We start from the raw sequence: 16,481 nt of genomic DNA on the forward strand, positions 1-16,481 counted from the left end.
AATGTCACGCAGGCTTCGAACCAGGAAATGCTTTTGTGATGATTAGTTTTAGATTGATCTTGTAGATTCTAGCTTGTTTGAGCTTTTGTACACACTAAGCTTCAGTGGTGCTTACAACTGAGATTTCCACTAACAAAAAAAAAAAAAAAAAAACTTTTCAGATTTGGCCTCAATCCATTTCTGTAAAACCAGGAGCTATGTAACCTATTTAGGCTCTGAGGGATACAAGTAAAATTTCAAAGTATTAGAATTAAAGAAAAAAATAGGCAACCTGTCAAAGAAGGTTTCGGCAAGTGGCTGCACCTTTTGCTGTGCAAAGAAATTTCAAGATACATGTTACTGGCTTTTCTCAGACATTACACAAAAGATGATTCTTATGACATACACAGAAGGTCCTGGGCCATATGAATGACTCATTTATTTATATGCTTCTTGGTGCTAAATTTTGCTTTTTCTACATAACGTCTTTGCCTCATTTGACGAGTAAAGGTGGTGTCAGTGGTTCTGTAGCATTGTCCACAATAACTAACAGTCCCTCTTCTTCAGTCACTCTTCTTGGGAGTTTCAGTTGTTTAATCATTTTGTTCCCCATGCAATAACACTGTAATAAGTATAGTTTTCAGGAGGAGTCAAAGATGGTTTTGACTGACAGGTCATAGTAGATATGGGGTGTAGGGGCTACATTTTTAACACCTGTGATTGTGCGCATGTGTTTGCTTGTCACCTCTGCAGTCTGGTTGCATTCTTAGGCCTCCCCTTTCCCCATTCCTTTGCACTGTCCTGCTATTTACAGGTTAATACTTTAACAAAATCCGTGCGGTAAAGTAACCTTACATAAACACTTACAAACCGCAGCCTTATAACCCCCCCCGGCAGTAGTGAGAAGTGGCTCAATCTGGTGACCTGGCACGGAATGTCATTTTTATTTTGCCAATGGTATGAGAAACAGAGTACCTTATCAAGTGATGAGCAAAACAGCAGGAGAGGTAGCCTAAGGCATAAGAAGGAAATGTGCTGGTGGCAGCCCCACTCTGTGTTATGCAATCCAAGAGAACAGTTTGAACATGTAGATCCTCAAAACATGCAGATTTTTATGGTTGCGAGTTAGTGGCCTGTTAGTCCACAGTTCTGACACACAGGAATCAGACAGAGGTAGATGTGGTAAATGGTTGGGAAATGGTAGTTCCATGCCTGTGTTTTAGTTCTTAGTGTAGTTAAAAATGTCAATGGGATTTTGAATGAGGTTTTCTTACTTGTGGAACAGAACCCACAAATTCTGGTTTCACTTTGGGTCTCTATAGGAAAGGTTTTTTTTGTGTGTTTATTAAGGTAACAGTCTAGCTAATAATATGTCTGATTTCATATCTCATAATGAAATCTGTGAAAGTGAGAAGACAATTTACCATCATCTTTCTCAGGCATTTCAAGCGACATTTAAAAAGTGAGTCATAATGACCACTACATAGCTACAAGGAGGAAAACTTTATGTGTACCTTACTTTACCTGTCGGGCTTAACACCACAGCCAGGTGACTGTAATCCATCTACAGACAACAGCTTAGATAGAGAATAACAGCTTTGAATCTTTAGCTGTCTGGGCTCACATACATCAGGTTATCTAGAGGGTGTGTTAACCATACCAAACTACCGCCCAAAGCAGTAGGCCAAAAATCAAATGCTGCTGTTTAACTGCATGCTTGTCACACCAATGTCCTCAGCCCAATACAGAGATATGGAGTTAGACAAAACAGACTGACTGAAAATGAACTCAAAATGAGACATACCAAAAAGAAGATGTCATAGTATGCAGTATATAGAAAGGTAAAGTTCTCTAGTGATGTTTAAAGTGGCAATTTGGTTTCAAAGTTTCACAAAGTGTTGTGTGCACGGTCAACCCCATTAAATATGACCCATTAACTTCATACCAAATAACTATTAATGTGAAAGTGACATCTGTTATGAAACTAGTCCAAAATATTTACATTCCTACTGAGATTGATTAATTCTGAATTAACTTGCTATGGAAGCCACTGCTGGCTGTACACTTTTATTCTGTCTGCTGACCACTGCCACATATAACATAATCGAACTGGACAACCACAGGCAGGCATAATAAAGAGCAAGAAAGCAGAACAGCACTCTGTATCAAAGCACCAAAATTCTTTTTTATTTTAATATTAACTTAGCGTCATGAGAATGATTTCATACAAACATGAACAGAAAGGTTTGTACTGAATGCATAAATGAGTGCTGCTGCGCACTTACTGCTCATCTCTTTTGTTTACATGTTGGAAAGCAGTTCTCCTCAATCTAAAACAGATAAAACATTCAGTAAACAGGCTGGCTTTACTGTAATAACCATGTTACGATTATTAGAAACAAGTTCAGTTAAGGATGAAGGAGAATGCAAGAACGAAGGAACTGAAAGAATGATGGATTATATAGCCTTAGTCTGTTGATCAAGCACCGTCTCTTTAAGTGTTATAATAATGTGTGCAAAACATTGGTAAAAGGTTTATTACTTGGGATTTAGTGCCAGAAATATTTGTGTGTCTTCTGCCTGCCAAGTATGCTCTCTCTCCAACATATGAGTATTGGCCCAGTGCAAATATTCAGCAAAGGAAGAGAAAGAGAGCAGAGAGCAGAGATAAGCTGCCTTGCATGGGAAGATCTGCTCTCTCATGACACAGAGCCCTAGGAGCTTATCCTACATGTGCACAACAGGAAGCCAAAGAAGTGTTCACTGCTCAAACACACACACACACACACACACACACACTTTAGTGAATACATCAAAATCAGGCAATACTAATATCATGGGAGTTGTAACTGTACAAAGCTTACCAACGAAAACATAACTAATAATTTACTGTCAGAATCCAGGGTACTTGCAGCCAGTACATTTTTACAGTGACAGCACTGTAGTCAACCGCTGGACAGCTGTCATCTCGTACTTGTCAAAGCAATAACACAAAGGTTGTCAGTTGACAGCAAGTAGCTAAGGCTTAATGTGGCACATCAAAGAGACGAGGGGGACATATCTGTGAATCATAATATGAGGGTTAGATGGTCTGACTCACCGAATGGTTGACTCCCCACATAAGCACGCTGAGCAGAGGGTCGCTGGCACGGAAGAGCTTCACTTTCTGAGCAACGAAGTGCTTTTTCTTGGTCTTCGTTTTACTCGCAATGGATGCGGCAATGCTGCTCGCCGAAGCCATCTTAAAGCAAACTGGCTGGTTAATGCAGTCTGTGCGATTATCTCGACAGAGTGTCTTCCCTTGAAGCTGGCACAGTGGCCACGGGCTCACGATTCAGTAATACCAATACTATTCATTTAGCCAGCTCGCAAATCAAAGTGCCCCAGTTCTTTTCTTCATCCAACGTCCCACACAGATTGACTGACGCTATGGCCCTACCTCGACAAAGACTAAAATGGAAAAAATACGATGTATTTAAGTTAATACTGCTGCTCTCCTTCGCCTAACAGTCCACCGCTTTCCTCAGCCCACATCATAAGTCACCTCTCTTCCTTCCTTGACTCGCCTGGAGCTCTCCGCACCCCTGCGATGTGAGGTCTCACTGAGCTGGCGTTAGCATAGCAGATTAGCTTGCTAGCTAGCAAACGTCAACGGTAAATTTCATAAAATTTATAAACGTATAAAACGAGAAAAATGTGAAGCCCCGTGACAGACGAAAAACAAATAATCACGCAGCCTTAAAACAAATTATTAAAATGACACGTTAATGGTGCTGAATGGCTAACTAGACGCTCCTGACTACCAGCTAACGTTAGTCCCTCCGACCTTCGCAAGTGAGCCAGCTAGGTAAGGTTAGCCAACCGACGGCACAAAGCAAAACCGGACTCCGTTCACCAGCTAGCTACCGTTAGCCTGCAAGCTAAGTGTTAACATTAGCTAGGAGTTCACAACTAGCAAACGACTCAGCTCTCCTACGCGTTTGTGGTCAGTCCGTAGAGATGATTTGGGTGTATCCTGTCATGTTCTTGTCCCGTTTGAATTAAAACGCCGAGGAGCAGATATTTAGACGTGCAATCAACGGGTGGTCAACTCCGTCTGCAGCAGAGTGAGGTTCATGTGTGCCGCTGTCAAATGACAGCTCGACGGAGGGGAGGTGACAGCCAGCGCTTTGCAGTGTCTGCTGCGCTGATTCGCTGCAACCCCCTCCCTCCACCGGCCCTATGTTAGTTTCCTGTGATTTTTAATATCACACAGGAGCCTTATTTATATCAGTCTAAATTTGCAATTAGATATCAATTTCGTATAGACATTAGGAACGTTATGAATTACTCGAAAATCTCCACCAAGTGTGAAAATATAGCATATTAAACTGATGACTTCCATTTTCTGGTGGGCCTGAGTTTGAGCGTGCATGCGTGTGATCACGTTTGCTTTTGCCTATATTCCAGCTCGTGCAATAATGCATTAGAAGAATAACCTGTACATCAACCCAGCCATCCCCCATCCTTGGCTTATTTTAGCTGAGATTAATCAGAGGCTCATTTCAGGCGGCGGAATGGTAATGTCCCACACCACCAGAGGTAATGTCTTTAGAGGACATTTGGTTTTCTGGTGCATACTGTGCTGTTTCCACTGGCACATTGCTGTGTCAGTGCCTTTCTAAGAGCAGGAGGCCTCAGCGTGCTGATGCCGTATAGAGCTCATTTGTTTTATGACTCACTCTTCACAGCAGCACTTTTACCTCGATCCGGATTATGACCTACACAGGACAGACTCCCATCCGTCAACACAAACACGAGACACTCATTCACACGATGTCCTGCAAAATTCCTTTTGAGATTTCAGTATTTCCCCTATTAATTTTTATGGAGGATTACAATTTATGCAAATATGAGTTGTATTAGTCGATCAGCACACAAACACGGGTAGACAACTGATGCCGGTCTTATTGATTTAAAAGATTTACATTTTGTTTTTGTTGTCCTTGCACACATGCAATTCTTACACTTTGCATTTTCACTGTGGTGTGCATGTGACGAATAAAATCCTTGAATAAACTTTGTTAAACGTCCTGATTACATTTACATCTATGTCAGCAGGGAACTGGCTTGCTAACACAATAATAACCGTAGAAAAAGCTGACAGGTTCAAAGCAATAAATGTTCAAATCCCTTTTTAGCCCAACGTGGCACCCGTTGCCTAGCAACGCAGTGTCAACCTCCTTTTCCAAAACACTAAACATACAGTCTGGTTCTTCTGGTCGGCTGGCATGCTAATTATAAATTTTTAACTTGTCCCTTAGTTTGGAAACAAAAAAAAGGTAAGTCGTGAACTGCAAGTATCTGCAAGTGTGCCTGTTAGTATTTCAAGCGTCATTTGTGGACGCTGTTAATTTCGCTGAGCTGAGTAGCCGGCTATAAGCTATTTGGTTAGCTTTGTAGTTTAACTAGGTATATTCATTACTGCGGTTAATTCCATTCAGCAGCTACTGAGAGGTTACTTGTGTTCAATAAGCACTGTTTACACACATTTTGTTAAAATTCAGTTTCTCTCTAAGGTGCGCAGAATGGGAAAGAAAGTGAAGAAGGAGAGCGAAACTCCATGCAAGGAAACGGTGAGGCTTTAACGTAATCAAACTTTTCTCCTCATTAGCTTATTCGGTAATTTTGTGTCCACTGAAACAGACGCACATAACCTTAAGACATATATTGTATATATCAGGGACAGGATTGTAAAGTGTTTGCTTCTCTCTCCCTCTCTCTCTCTCCTTACCTCACAGTTTGAGGCACTACCTGTTGAGAGCAAAACCCCAGCAACAGCAGTCCTTCTGCTGAGCTCACCAGAGGAGGAAATCCTAATCAAAGCCTGTGAAGCAATTCACGCATTTGCAGAGAAAGGTACAGTAGGCTACCCACTGCTAACCCTTATACACACATTTTTTTTCTTCGAATTTGTGAGCAACCCTACAGCTTAAAATTTACTTGTGGTTTTTTCGTGTTTTTTTTTTGTTTTTGTTTGTTTTGTTTTTTTACATTTACTGTTAAATCTACATCACCATCTAATGTCTGTTCTACATTAGATGAAGACATTTGTATATTTCTGTATATCAAGATCAGCTGACATGTTTAAAACTATCAGCATTTTCTTTTTTAATCAAAACCGCTTTTAATTATGGTATTCTAATTAACATGCAGAATACCATACCATTTTACCTTTAGGCCCCACATTTGCTTTATTCTTTTATAGCTTGTTCACATCTTCACTAGTATTAAGTCTGCACAGACACTCAAGTTCTGTCTGGCACCATGCTGAATTTTCCTGTTCACTGTCTCCCCCTGTTGCTAGGAGATGAGAACAAGGTTTCTCTGCTGGGACTTGGGGCATTGGAGCCTCTCTGTAAACTCATCACCCACAACAACAAGCTGGTCAGACGCAATGCCTTCATGGCTCTGGGCATCATGGCCATCAATGGTGTGTCAGACAACATACGGCATCAATGCAGTCTTGCCTACTGTGGGATTTGATTGCTTACAATACAATTTATGTAACTAGTGGCTAACTGACGTTACAATATCCTGCTTGCCAGGCAGCTGACTTTGTTGAATGGTTTGTTGACTGGCTGCAGAATTCATGATTTTGTTGGCTTAATGGCCTGAGTAACTAGCTGATGGATTGGCTTACTGAGTGGTTAACTTTGTCTCTTGTTTTCATTGAAAGGTGATGTAAAGAGTGCTCTGAAAAAAATAGATGTCATTCCATCAGTTATAGATAAACTGTCACTTGAAGGTGAGTAATTATTTGTATGATGAATAGACTCAAAAGTGTTTATTTACTGAATACTAGCAACAATAAATATTTTTTACATGCAATCATATGTGTTTAATCTTCTGTGATTCTGACTTTTCCCTTATATTCTGTTTTCTCTTCTATTCAAGAAGACACAGTTGTCCAAGAGTTTGCAACACTGTGCCTGGCCTCTCTGTCACTGGAATTTGTCTGTAAGGTCCAGATCTTTGAGAACAAGGGCTTGCCACCTCTAATTCAACTTCTGTCCAGTCCAGACCCAGATGTTAAGAAGAACTCACTAGAGATCATCTTCAACCTAGTTCAGGTGACTCAAAGTCATCAGTCTAGAGGAGTTTACAAGGTTATATGGTTATATGGCTTTTCATTGTAGACATGTGGAACTTACATATATCAGTATCTCAAAAGCCACTAAAGGCATAATTGTTCTATAAGATATAATCTTGGAATTGTTGAACTTCAAATGGTTCCAAAATTCTCATTATACTCTTCTGTATGTGTAAAGGACTACCAATGTCGCATGGCAGTCCACGATTTGGGCGGGATCCCTCCACTTTTGGAACTGTTGAAGTCGGACTTCCCTGTCATTCAGCATTTGGCTTTACAGACGCTGCAGAATGTCACTACTGATAAAGATACACGCAATGCCTTCAGGGGAGAGCAGGGATTTGACAAGCTCATGGATATCCTTCATAACACGGTAGGTGTGGTGTGTGTGTGTGTGTGTGTGTGTGTGTGTGTGTGTGTGTGTGTGTGTGTGTGTGTGTGTGAGAGAGAGAAAGACAGAAGACATGCTTTTGTGGGAACATGTATGTCTTTGTCCTGCCCTTTAGTGTTAATAAAAATGAGAAGAAAAACATGTTGCGAGTGTAATCACTGCTAATAACCACCTCAACAACTGCAGATGGACCCAACTTCCTGATTATCTCAAGCGTGCCCCAACTCTGGCTACTTTCAAATCTAAACTAAACACTCTGCTGTTCTCGTATGCCTTTGATTGTCTGGTTTCTCTTCTGCATTTTTATTTCTTTTGCTGCCCTGGGCTGGGGGTTAACGTACAACTTGTTACTGCATTCTAACTCTGCTTCTGCTTTATTATTATTTTGTGAACTTCTATTTTATTTCATTTTTCTCTCATTTTTCTTTTAATCTCATTTTATTCTACCGTAATTTTATTCTGTTTTTTACTGATTATTTTTGAATGTCATTGTAAAGCCTTTTTGCCTATGTAAATCAGTTTGAACTGCCTCAATGTTTGAAATGTGCTATATAAATAAAACCTTGTCTTGCCTATGTATGCATTTTATGTTTGCATATTTAGTTGGAAATATTTTCCTACTAATTAGCACTTGGTCTCAACTCGTAATTCCTTTTCTATCCGTATATTTTTATATCTTACAGGACTTCGGCGACCTTCATGCTGAGGCCTTACATGTCATGGCTAACTGTTTAAGTGACAGTGAAAGCGTACAGTTAATCCACAAAGGTGGAGGACTGACTAGGCTGATGGATTTTCTTCTCACACCCAACCTACCTGAAATCCAGTCCAGTGCTGTTAAATGCATCGCCAGGGTTGCTCAGAGCCGTAAGCTAGAAGGAGACAAGAAATAATACATTTATTTTAACTTTTCAGCAATAGGTTTGCAAGTCACAAGGGGTATATGTAACACTTACTTCAGCTCTGTGTTTTTTGTTTATGTTGCTATGTGTGTGCACATACATGGTTGCATACCTGTATGTTTAGCTGAAAATTGCAAACTGCTCCACGAGCAGAATGTGGAGAAGGTTCTGGTGGAGCTCCTGTCTGTGGCGGATATCAGCGTGAAAACATCTACCTGTCAGGCTGTAGCTGCCATGAGCTTCCACCTAGCCAGTAAAGACCGCTTCAGAGACCTGGGTACATAAACATTCACATAAGTGTGAATCATATCATCAGCACCCTGACCACAGTGAAGAGTGAATGAGTTGGATTTGTGTGTGTTTCAGGTGGTATCCCTGCAGTGGTACAGGGGCTGAGCAGTGAGAGTTTGAAGCTCAGAGAGGCAGCAACCCAGGCCCTCTCTACCCTCACACATAACAACCCCCTCAACGCATTGTGAGTGACAAATGAACTGCTGTTATATGCATATAAATATAAATATTTTTTTGCTATTCTTGGAACAAGTTGAGTATTTTATGTCCTATTAGATAATGTAAATGTCATCCCCATAGTAAGTTAAATAAAAGGAACTGGAAAAAGAATAACTTAAAGACATCTATGTCCCATACTCATTACAGAAATACTATGTCGTATGCACATATTAATATTCAAGACTGCATTTATAATCAGCTCTGTGGGTTTTCAGTAAACCTGCCATCCATTTCTATGGTATCTTCCAGTGCAGTGTACGAGGCAGGAGGCCATGAGATCCTTGTTCAGCAGCTCTGTGGAAGCTGTCCCAGGATGTTGGCCAATGCTGCTGCCACGCTTGGCAACATGGCAAGACAGGATGTCATCCGCAGCAGCATCTTGTCACATGGAGCCATACCGGCTCTGGTGGAGCCCTTAAAGTCCACAGATACACAGGTCTTGGTCAACACCACACTGTGTTTGGCCATGCTAGCTTGTGACGCAGAAGCTAGGGCAGAGGTTGGTGTTCATATGTGTCTAATTACTGCTCAGAATGCTGCCTTATTCTCGTATTTACAAGTGCCAAACATATACAATTATATAATTATATGATTATATAATACTAATACTGTTTTTTGTTCATGACCCACAACAGAAATATATAAAGAATGTTCATTATAAACAGTAGTTTCTTATAAATTGCCCTGCAGTGCTTAATATGCTTCCTCTGAGTACCTAAAATTCACCCCTTCTCCCACATAGCTACAGAGTGCTGGAGGCCTTCACCCACTGGTCAATTTGCTGCAATCCTATCACAAGGAGGTGCTGCACAATGCATGCTTGGCAGTAAATGTCTGTGCCAGTGATGAGCCCACTGCTGTGGAGATGTGCAAATTTGGGTAAGACACAGAGATGATAAATAACAGTGACTTCAGGGTATAATGAGTCATATAATGTATGACTGGGGAACCAACTCAGAGTAATCTCTTAAATAGCCAGTAGATGGCAGTATAGGACAGTATTATGTGGGGATACACAAGAAGGAAAAGGTAATTTTGTTCATATGTGCTTATGTTTGCTTATTTGTACATTTTTAACTTATAATCAATATCTAAATATTTGTATGTGTCTTCATGTGTGTCTCAGAGCCTTAGAAATGCTCCAGGAAATCAACCAGTCAGTGAATCGTAGGAGCAGTTTCAGCAACTTGGCCATGATCAGCCTGCTTAACTCCAACTTGTCTATTAAATACAGCCTGACAGGTCATTTGGCCTCCAATGACATTATTGGTGATGGCTTCTACGATGCCGGGAAGGTGTGTGCACTATTGCAGTTTACAGACGTCACTTCAAGGAATGTAGAATTGGAATAAACTGTTTGTTACAACTCCAGATGTTATTTTGGAAGCCATAACTTGCTAAACTATAATCTGTTTCAGCAACTTGATCACAGCAACAGACAGATTTGTTCTCTCTGTTCTTGCTATCTGTCATGTTAGCACATGGCGGTACATATTTTAAAGTCATAACATGATCTTTCTTACTCTCTTTTAGGCTCCTGCAGGTCAGAGGACCCTGACTTTAGAGGAACTGTCGAAGCAGCCAGTCAACCAGCACCGACCCATCATTGTTGTCAACACCACATCAGAGTATGAGTCCACTATCACAACAAAGAATCTGACTTAAAATCACAAACATAAAATATAAATTACTATGTGAAAGAAACATGATTTACTTTCCTGCCTAATGCCAGTGTAATTTTCATTTTGAAATGTATATGTCCTATAAAAAGTGAAGTTTGGAATTTAGAAAATGTATTCAGCAACTCCTGAACACGTAACTGAACTCCTTACACTAAAAGTAGAAATTAACCAGAGCAACCACACAAATAGTAGTGGACCATAAGGTTCCTGCACTACCAGTCACACCATGTACTTTGTCGATACAATTTATTGTGGCTGTTAGATCACACTCCCCTTGTCTGCTCCAATCCTGTGCTCCACTTTTCTTCCTTTCTTTTCTCTTTTTTCCCCTCTCCCCTGTTGCCTTCATTGTACCCCATTAGTGTGGCCTCACGGGGTAAATGATCCCATTTTTTAAAAAAAGATGGCAGCACATGCAGAGTAAAAGAGCCTTTGCGTTTAGAAGAATGGACTTCTGAACTTAAACACACAACCACCATTGCCCCCCCTTCATCAAGCATACGCACACAACATCTCAGGCGTTCTTAAGCAGGGTGTTATGTAATCCATCCATGGTCTCATCCATGGCTTAGTACCACCAGTTAAACTTCTCACAGCAAAATGCCTCTTACTAGAGTTCATTTAAGATTTTCTATTTTTCTATTAAAACTGGTGCATTGTATAACTTAGAATTAATTAGGTTTAGCGTTTTCTCCCATTTATCTGCAGGATATAACCTAAGAATGTAGTAGAAAGACAAGACATGATGGTAAAGCAGCAGTCAGACAATTAAAATCTTTTCGGTCATCATATTTAAAAGCGGAGGAAAAGACTTAATTTCAGACTCTATTTGACTGTAAGTTGAACTAGAAAAGTTTCATTTTAATGTAGGTGTTTGGAATAGTCTTTGGATATATCATCAATGGTACTCAGATTATCTGTCACTCACAATGCGCTGAGGGGGTTGCTATGTGTGAAATATCAACAGTATATATACACAGTTCACACTGACAATGCACTAGAACACACATTGCAGTCTCAAGAAAATGAGCCAAATTACCATTTTGTTCTCGTCCTCTTGTGGCAGAGAGACAGTGGATGTGTCAGGTGACCGCAGGACACCAAGGTGAATGTGTCTGTGCATGAGAGAAGAAAATTACAGTATCATCAAACTTGTTAGGCCTGTGCATGGTTTTTTTTTTATTCCATTTGAGACACTGATTAGTATTTCAAAATTCAGGATTCTTAGAAAAGAACTTGATTAATGCCTTGTGTATTAAGGTCTGGGTGATTTATACACAAATTTTCTCATATAATAAGTAATAAGCATTGTAAACTTACCATTAATGCTCTTTATTTTTTAAGACACTGACTCATTTTTTAAATGTATTGTTTTTTTCTGTACAGGAAGAAGAAAGAATGGGACAAACAGAGAGATGAGACCCTGCCTGGGTCTCCTACAGAGAAACCGTGGAAGATGATGGACGATGTCTCATTGCAGGTTCTGGTTAAAGAAGCCAAAGACTCCATCCTCCCACTGAATGATGAAAGAGAGCAGTACGCTGCCTTGGCCAGGTGATGGATTAATGCAGTCAGCGTTCAAACCAACAAACAAGTTCACAAATACTGAAAGTTTTCTGCATTGTAATGGGTTTTGTGTGTCAGGTTGGTGAGCGAGGCCATGGGTGGAGCAGTGGAGACGGAAAAGTTACATGAGTTCCCATGGGTGCTGCACCTCAGTGAGCTCAAGTTTCAGCTTCAGTCTAATGTGATACCCATTGGGTTGATCACCAGGGGAATCTACTGCCATAGAGCGCTTCTCTTCAAGGTGCCACTGACCTAGCAACCACACAGCATCATCTGCTTTTTTTTTTTTTTAGTTTTTCTCTCTATGCCTTTAAGTCTTCATTTTAATCTTTTTTTTATGCTCCTATTTTCCTGTCTTTTCAGACCTGACATTTCGCCAGCATCTTTTAACATCTATTTTAATCTCTAAATTCTCCCTACCCTTCCACATAAAGTATTACTTTCCCTGTTCTCTTTATCTGCGCCTGCTCACAGATAATCATATACGTCTCCTCTCTTTAACTTTTCAGTGTCTGGCTGATTGCATCGGAATAAGCTGCACACTTGTTAGGGGCGAGTACAACCGGGCTTGGAACGAGGTTCTCCTTTTCAGTGGGGACCCCTCCAGCAATGGGCGCTCTTCACAGTCCTGTCGCTACATAGTGGACCTTATGCACCGGCCTGGAAGTCTGTTGGCAGCCAATACCCCTGCTGCTGTGCAGTACCAGACTATATAGACCAAGAAATACTTCAGTAGAAATACTAAAGTATATAATGCAGTGTCCAGACATTTGATTTGTTTTTACGTGTATTTGCTAAACCACCCAACAAACTACTATTCAAATCCTTCCTTGATTATTTTTGGTGCATGCATGAGCCAAAGAGGAAAATCCTGTCTGGTCATGAATGAGGTTTATCTAATAAATACACTGATTTAACCTTTGGTTCCTCCACTGAGGATTCTCAGTGTCGTAACTCCAGGTCAAACAATGTCTCAACAGTGTCAAACTCTGCAAGTTAGAGTTGGTTAGCAGGTGGTCTTTAGATGCTGATGGCGCCTCAACTGAAGTCAGAAAATTGAAAAGAAAATCTATTTTTGTCTGTTCTTGGATCATTTTATTTTACATGACACATTACTGCACGTTAGGATACCTCAGCACCAACAAAAATCCTCTAATATATGTCTCATTATACATTATGCTTAATCATGACTTTGCTCTTTGCACATTGCCTAGCAATAAAAAAGCCAATGAACTCAGTCCACTTTGACCTATTTAGCTCCAAGCGTGATTTTTGACCGGGTCACCCAGCCCATCCAGCCTGGAGCAACCGAGGGAGAACTAGCGCGAACTCGCCGATGCATAAACAATCCCGACGCAGCGAGTGCACTTGTCTTCCACTGAATCTTGCTTTTGACTTTAGACAGACTTGACACAGCAGCAGCAGCAGAGGAAGAAGCAGAAGCAGCAAACATGTCTCGATTTGTCGCTCGTTTCTTCGTTGTTATTTCTCAGAACGCCACATCCAGATCTGCGGCGTTACCGAGGAGGATCCCGGTCTTTACCCGTCCTGTATGCACAACTCAAGGTACTTAGGGGGGGAGGAGGGTTTGGATTCCTTATTTGGCACTTCGATTTTAATATCCCAGCTTGTAGCTGCAAATCCCTGCAGGTGCACCATATTAGTGCATATTAGGACATTTGAGTTAGCTGGAAGGCGCAATTTTGGAACGCTATGATAAGAAACAGGCAGCAACAGGTTCCTTCTTGCGCAAAGAGCAAAGAAAGAGAGGGGTGAGTAGGGGGTGAAGGGTTACCAGTAAATGAGGGATTAAATAAATTTAATTAAAATTACATTAAAAATTTGGGTTAAGTGAAATTTTTATGACTGTCTGGTTATCTATAAATACACACACACTCCTTTGTTATCTAAAGCAGGACAGTTGTGTTCCAAGATCATGTCATCACATTTTCTCAATTTGTCTGTTTTCTCTGTTTTTTTCTTTAAATGTTATGTACTTGTTTGATGGGCCACTGGAAGTAATCACCTCCCGTATGGTAGCTTCAAATACACATGCAAACCTTCAGTGTAAACTCTTCAGTGTAACTTCTACTCTGTGCAGGCCTGCAGTCTCTCACCCGTTACGATGAGACCACAGACTGGCAAAAGAAACTCACCCCAGAACAGTATGTCGTCACCAGAGAGAAGGGGACTGAGTTGGTGAGTTTCATTTGTGAATAAATACTATAATTTTAAGTATAATAAAACATTGTGCTCTGAAGTAACCCATGGAAATACAAACTCTATCTCTGCCTATCAGACTGACATAGATACTGTGTCATAAACAGCAGTGCAGTTCCATGTGGACTTTGAGCACCACTGCATTGCTGACCTGAGATTGGTGGTTTAATCAGCCCAGCTTCAAAGTTTTGGTGTATTATTAATTAAAAAAAAAAACACCTAATAAACAGCTGAATTTGAAACACACAGCAATCCTGCATGAAATAATAAGATAAACAAGGACAAGTCACTGTTTTGCATCCACAAAGCCTTGGGCACAAGGACACAAGACTAATATCATGAAGAAATCATCATGATACTTAACTGTTAGTCCTGTGTTTCTGATCCTAACAATGTGTTTTGGCATGTGTGTGTGTGTATCTGTGGGTGCTCTCAGCCTTTTAGTGGGATTTACCTGAACCATTACGAAGTGGGGATGTACCACTGTGTCTGCTGTGATGCTCCGCTTTTCAGGTAACAGTTTGCACCTAAATATTAAAAGGATATTTCATGCACACATCCATGCCATGATTTTTATATTAGCTTTTATTCCTGTATAGGTTTGAATTTTTTTTTTTTTTTTAAGAAAGGCCAGACTACAATCTTTTACAGAAAACACTGCTATTTCTACCACACCACAATTTCTTCCACCACAATGCTAAATGGAGACTCACTCCACCCACTTCTGTGTTAGTTGTTCATTTAAAAATGTATTAATAAATGAGGAAATGTTGCTGCCCCTCTCGGTAGTTCAGAGGCTAAGTATGACTCGGGGACAGGCTGGCCGGCATTCAAAGAAGCTCATGGGACATGGGAGCGGGATGAAAGCCATGCTTCCATCATTCGTCGCCCTGACAACAGCCTGGGTAGTGCTGGGACAGAGGTCCTTTGTAAAAATGTGAGTTGTGTTCAGAGCTATGAAGCCAAAGTTTAGTAATTGCTCTAGGTAATATAGCTTTGTGTGCAGTTTTTTTTTAAAATAAATCAGTATAGGTTAGATGTGTGTGTGTATCTCATCCATGTTTTGCATTCAGAAGTCCATTCATAGGTTTTTTTTAAATACAACCGTCATTTTATTTTTTATTTTTTTGGCTTATGACATTTGTGGGTCTGTGTGTGTGTGTTGTGCAGTGTGATGCTCACCTGGGACATGTCTTCGATGACGGACCAGACCCAACAGGACAGCGGTTCTGCATCAACAGCGCGGCCCTCACATTTAAACCCAGAGAAAACAACAAACCTGAAAAACCGGAGGAAAACTGATGAAGTGCATGGACTTGGCTAAAATGCTGAAAACACATTTACTTTATGTTTCACTGTAGGCCAGTTCTTTTTAGGAGGCGACATGAAGGTTCAGAGTCAGAGCATTCAATTCATGGTTGTGACCAATACAGGTTTGGATGTGTGAGGCTTTGTGTGGCACAAAGTGTTTTTAATGTTTGAATTTCAGTGTAAACGGACTTCCTGGGATTTATTAAACAGAAAAAAAAAACTTGTTCATGAAAAACACACTTCCCACTATAATCTCTGTCTTGTTTGTTTTTATCCTTTTCTCATTTTTGTTGAGTAGGAAATTTTGTCGTAATGATTGACAACTGAATGAATGTTGTTTGAATCAGAAATTTGACACTTCAAACTTCAAACTTGACATAGTGAAAAGCGATGCCACAAAAATTATTATGTTTGGCTTGTCTGAAAAAATGTCAAAACACTTTGGCCCTGAAAAGAAGACCTCTTTTTTCTGTAGAGATTGCAAAACACAGGAAGTTGACAATGCTGCTTCTTTTGTTTTTCAGTCTGGTACCACATATATCCAAATGGCTCATCTGTTTTAGCAAATCATGCAGACCTGACTGATAATTTGTCAATAAATACACAATTTTCTTTATCTCTGAATCCAATATTCTGCTTTTACCGCTCTGCACAGTTTGTTAAGATCTATAACTAAGAATTAAATCAGAATTTCATGCTGCCCTCTGTAGTTCAGATGCACACACTGCAGTATGGCCTAATATCTGCCAGTAAACCAAGTTAATATTTAACATTACAGGCCATCCTCT

General features: G+C 40.3%; 3 protein-coding genes across 4 annotated transcripts in view; 2 read left to right on the top strand and 1 right to left on the bottom strand.

Annotated features, from left to right (window-relative positions):
- The window catches only part of pip4k2aa (phosphatidylinositol-5-phosphate 4-kinase, type II, alpha a), a 30,048-nt gene extending 25,953 nt beyond the window's left edge, over positions 1-4,095 (bottom strand). For both annotated transcript variants that reach the window (XM_041065276.1, XM_041065275.1), the window contains exon 1: positions 3,080-4,095. In XM_041065276.1, coding sequence (XP_040921210.1) covers positions 3,080-3,220 — 141 coding nt within the window. In that variant the 5' untranslated portion in view covers positions 3,221-4,095. The remainder of the gene's footprint in view (positions 1-3,079) is intronic.
- Positions 4,096-5,546: 1,451 nt separating this feature from the next.
- On the top strand, positions 5,547-13,289 carry armc3 (armadillo repeat containing 3). Its single transcript, XM_041065274.1, has 16 exons — positions 5,547-5,594; positions 5,760-5,877; positions 6,326-6,451; positions 6,698-6,766; positions 6,916-7,091; positions 7,290-7,484; positions 8,186-8,369; positions 8,529-8,681; positions 8,771-8,879; positions 9,164-9,413; positions 9,657-9,793; positions 10,041-10,209; positions 10,448-10,542; positions 11,983-12,150; positions 12,241-12,403; positions 12,672-13,289. The coding sequence occupies exons 1-16, from the start codon at positions 5,547-5,549 to the stop codon at positions 12,876-12,878; spliced, it is 2,367 nt and encodes a 788-aa protein (XP_040921208.1). The 3' UTR covers positions 12,879-13,289.
- Positions 13,290-13,466: 177 nt separating this feature from the next.
- Positions 13,467-16,339, top strand: msrb2 (methionine sulfoxide reductase B2). Its single transcript, XM_041065278.1, has 6 exons — positions 13,467-13,728; positions 14,264-14,361; positions 14,819-14,895; positions 15,172-15,319; positions 15,553-15,783; positions 16,177-16,339. Exons 1-5 carry the CDS (start codon positions 13,614-13,616, stop codon positions 15,682-15,684), a joined length of 570 nt encoding a protein of 189 aa, XP_040921212.1. The 5' UTR covers positions 13,467-13,613; the 3' UTR covers positions 15,685-15,783; positions 16,177-16,339.
- Positions 16,340-16,481: the final 142 nt, after the last annotated feature.

The sequence above is a fragment of the Toxotes jaculatrix genome, chromosome 20, assembly GCF_017976425.1.
Source record: "Toxotes jaculatrix isolate fToxJac2 chromosome 20, fToxJac2.pri, whole genome shotgun sequence".
Classification (NCBI taxonomy): domain Eukaryota; kingdom Metazoa; phylum Chordata; class Actinopteri; family Toxotidae; genus Toxotes; species Toxotes jaculatrix.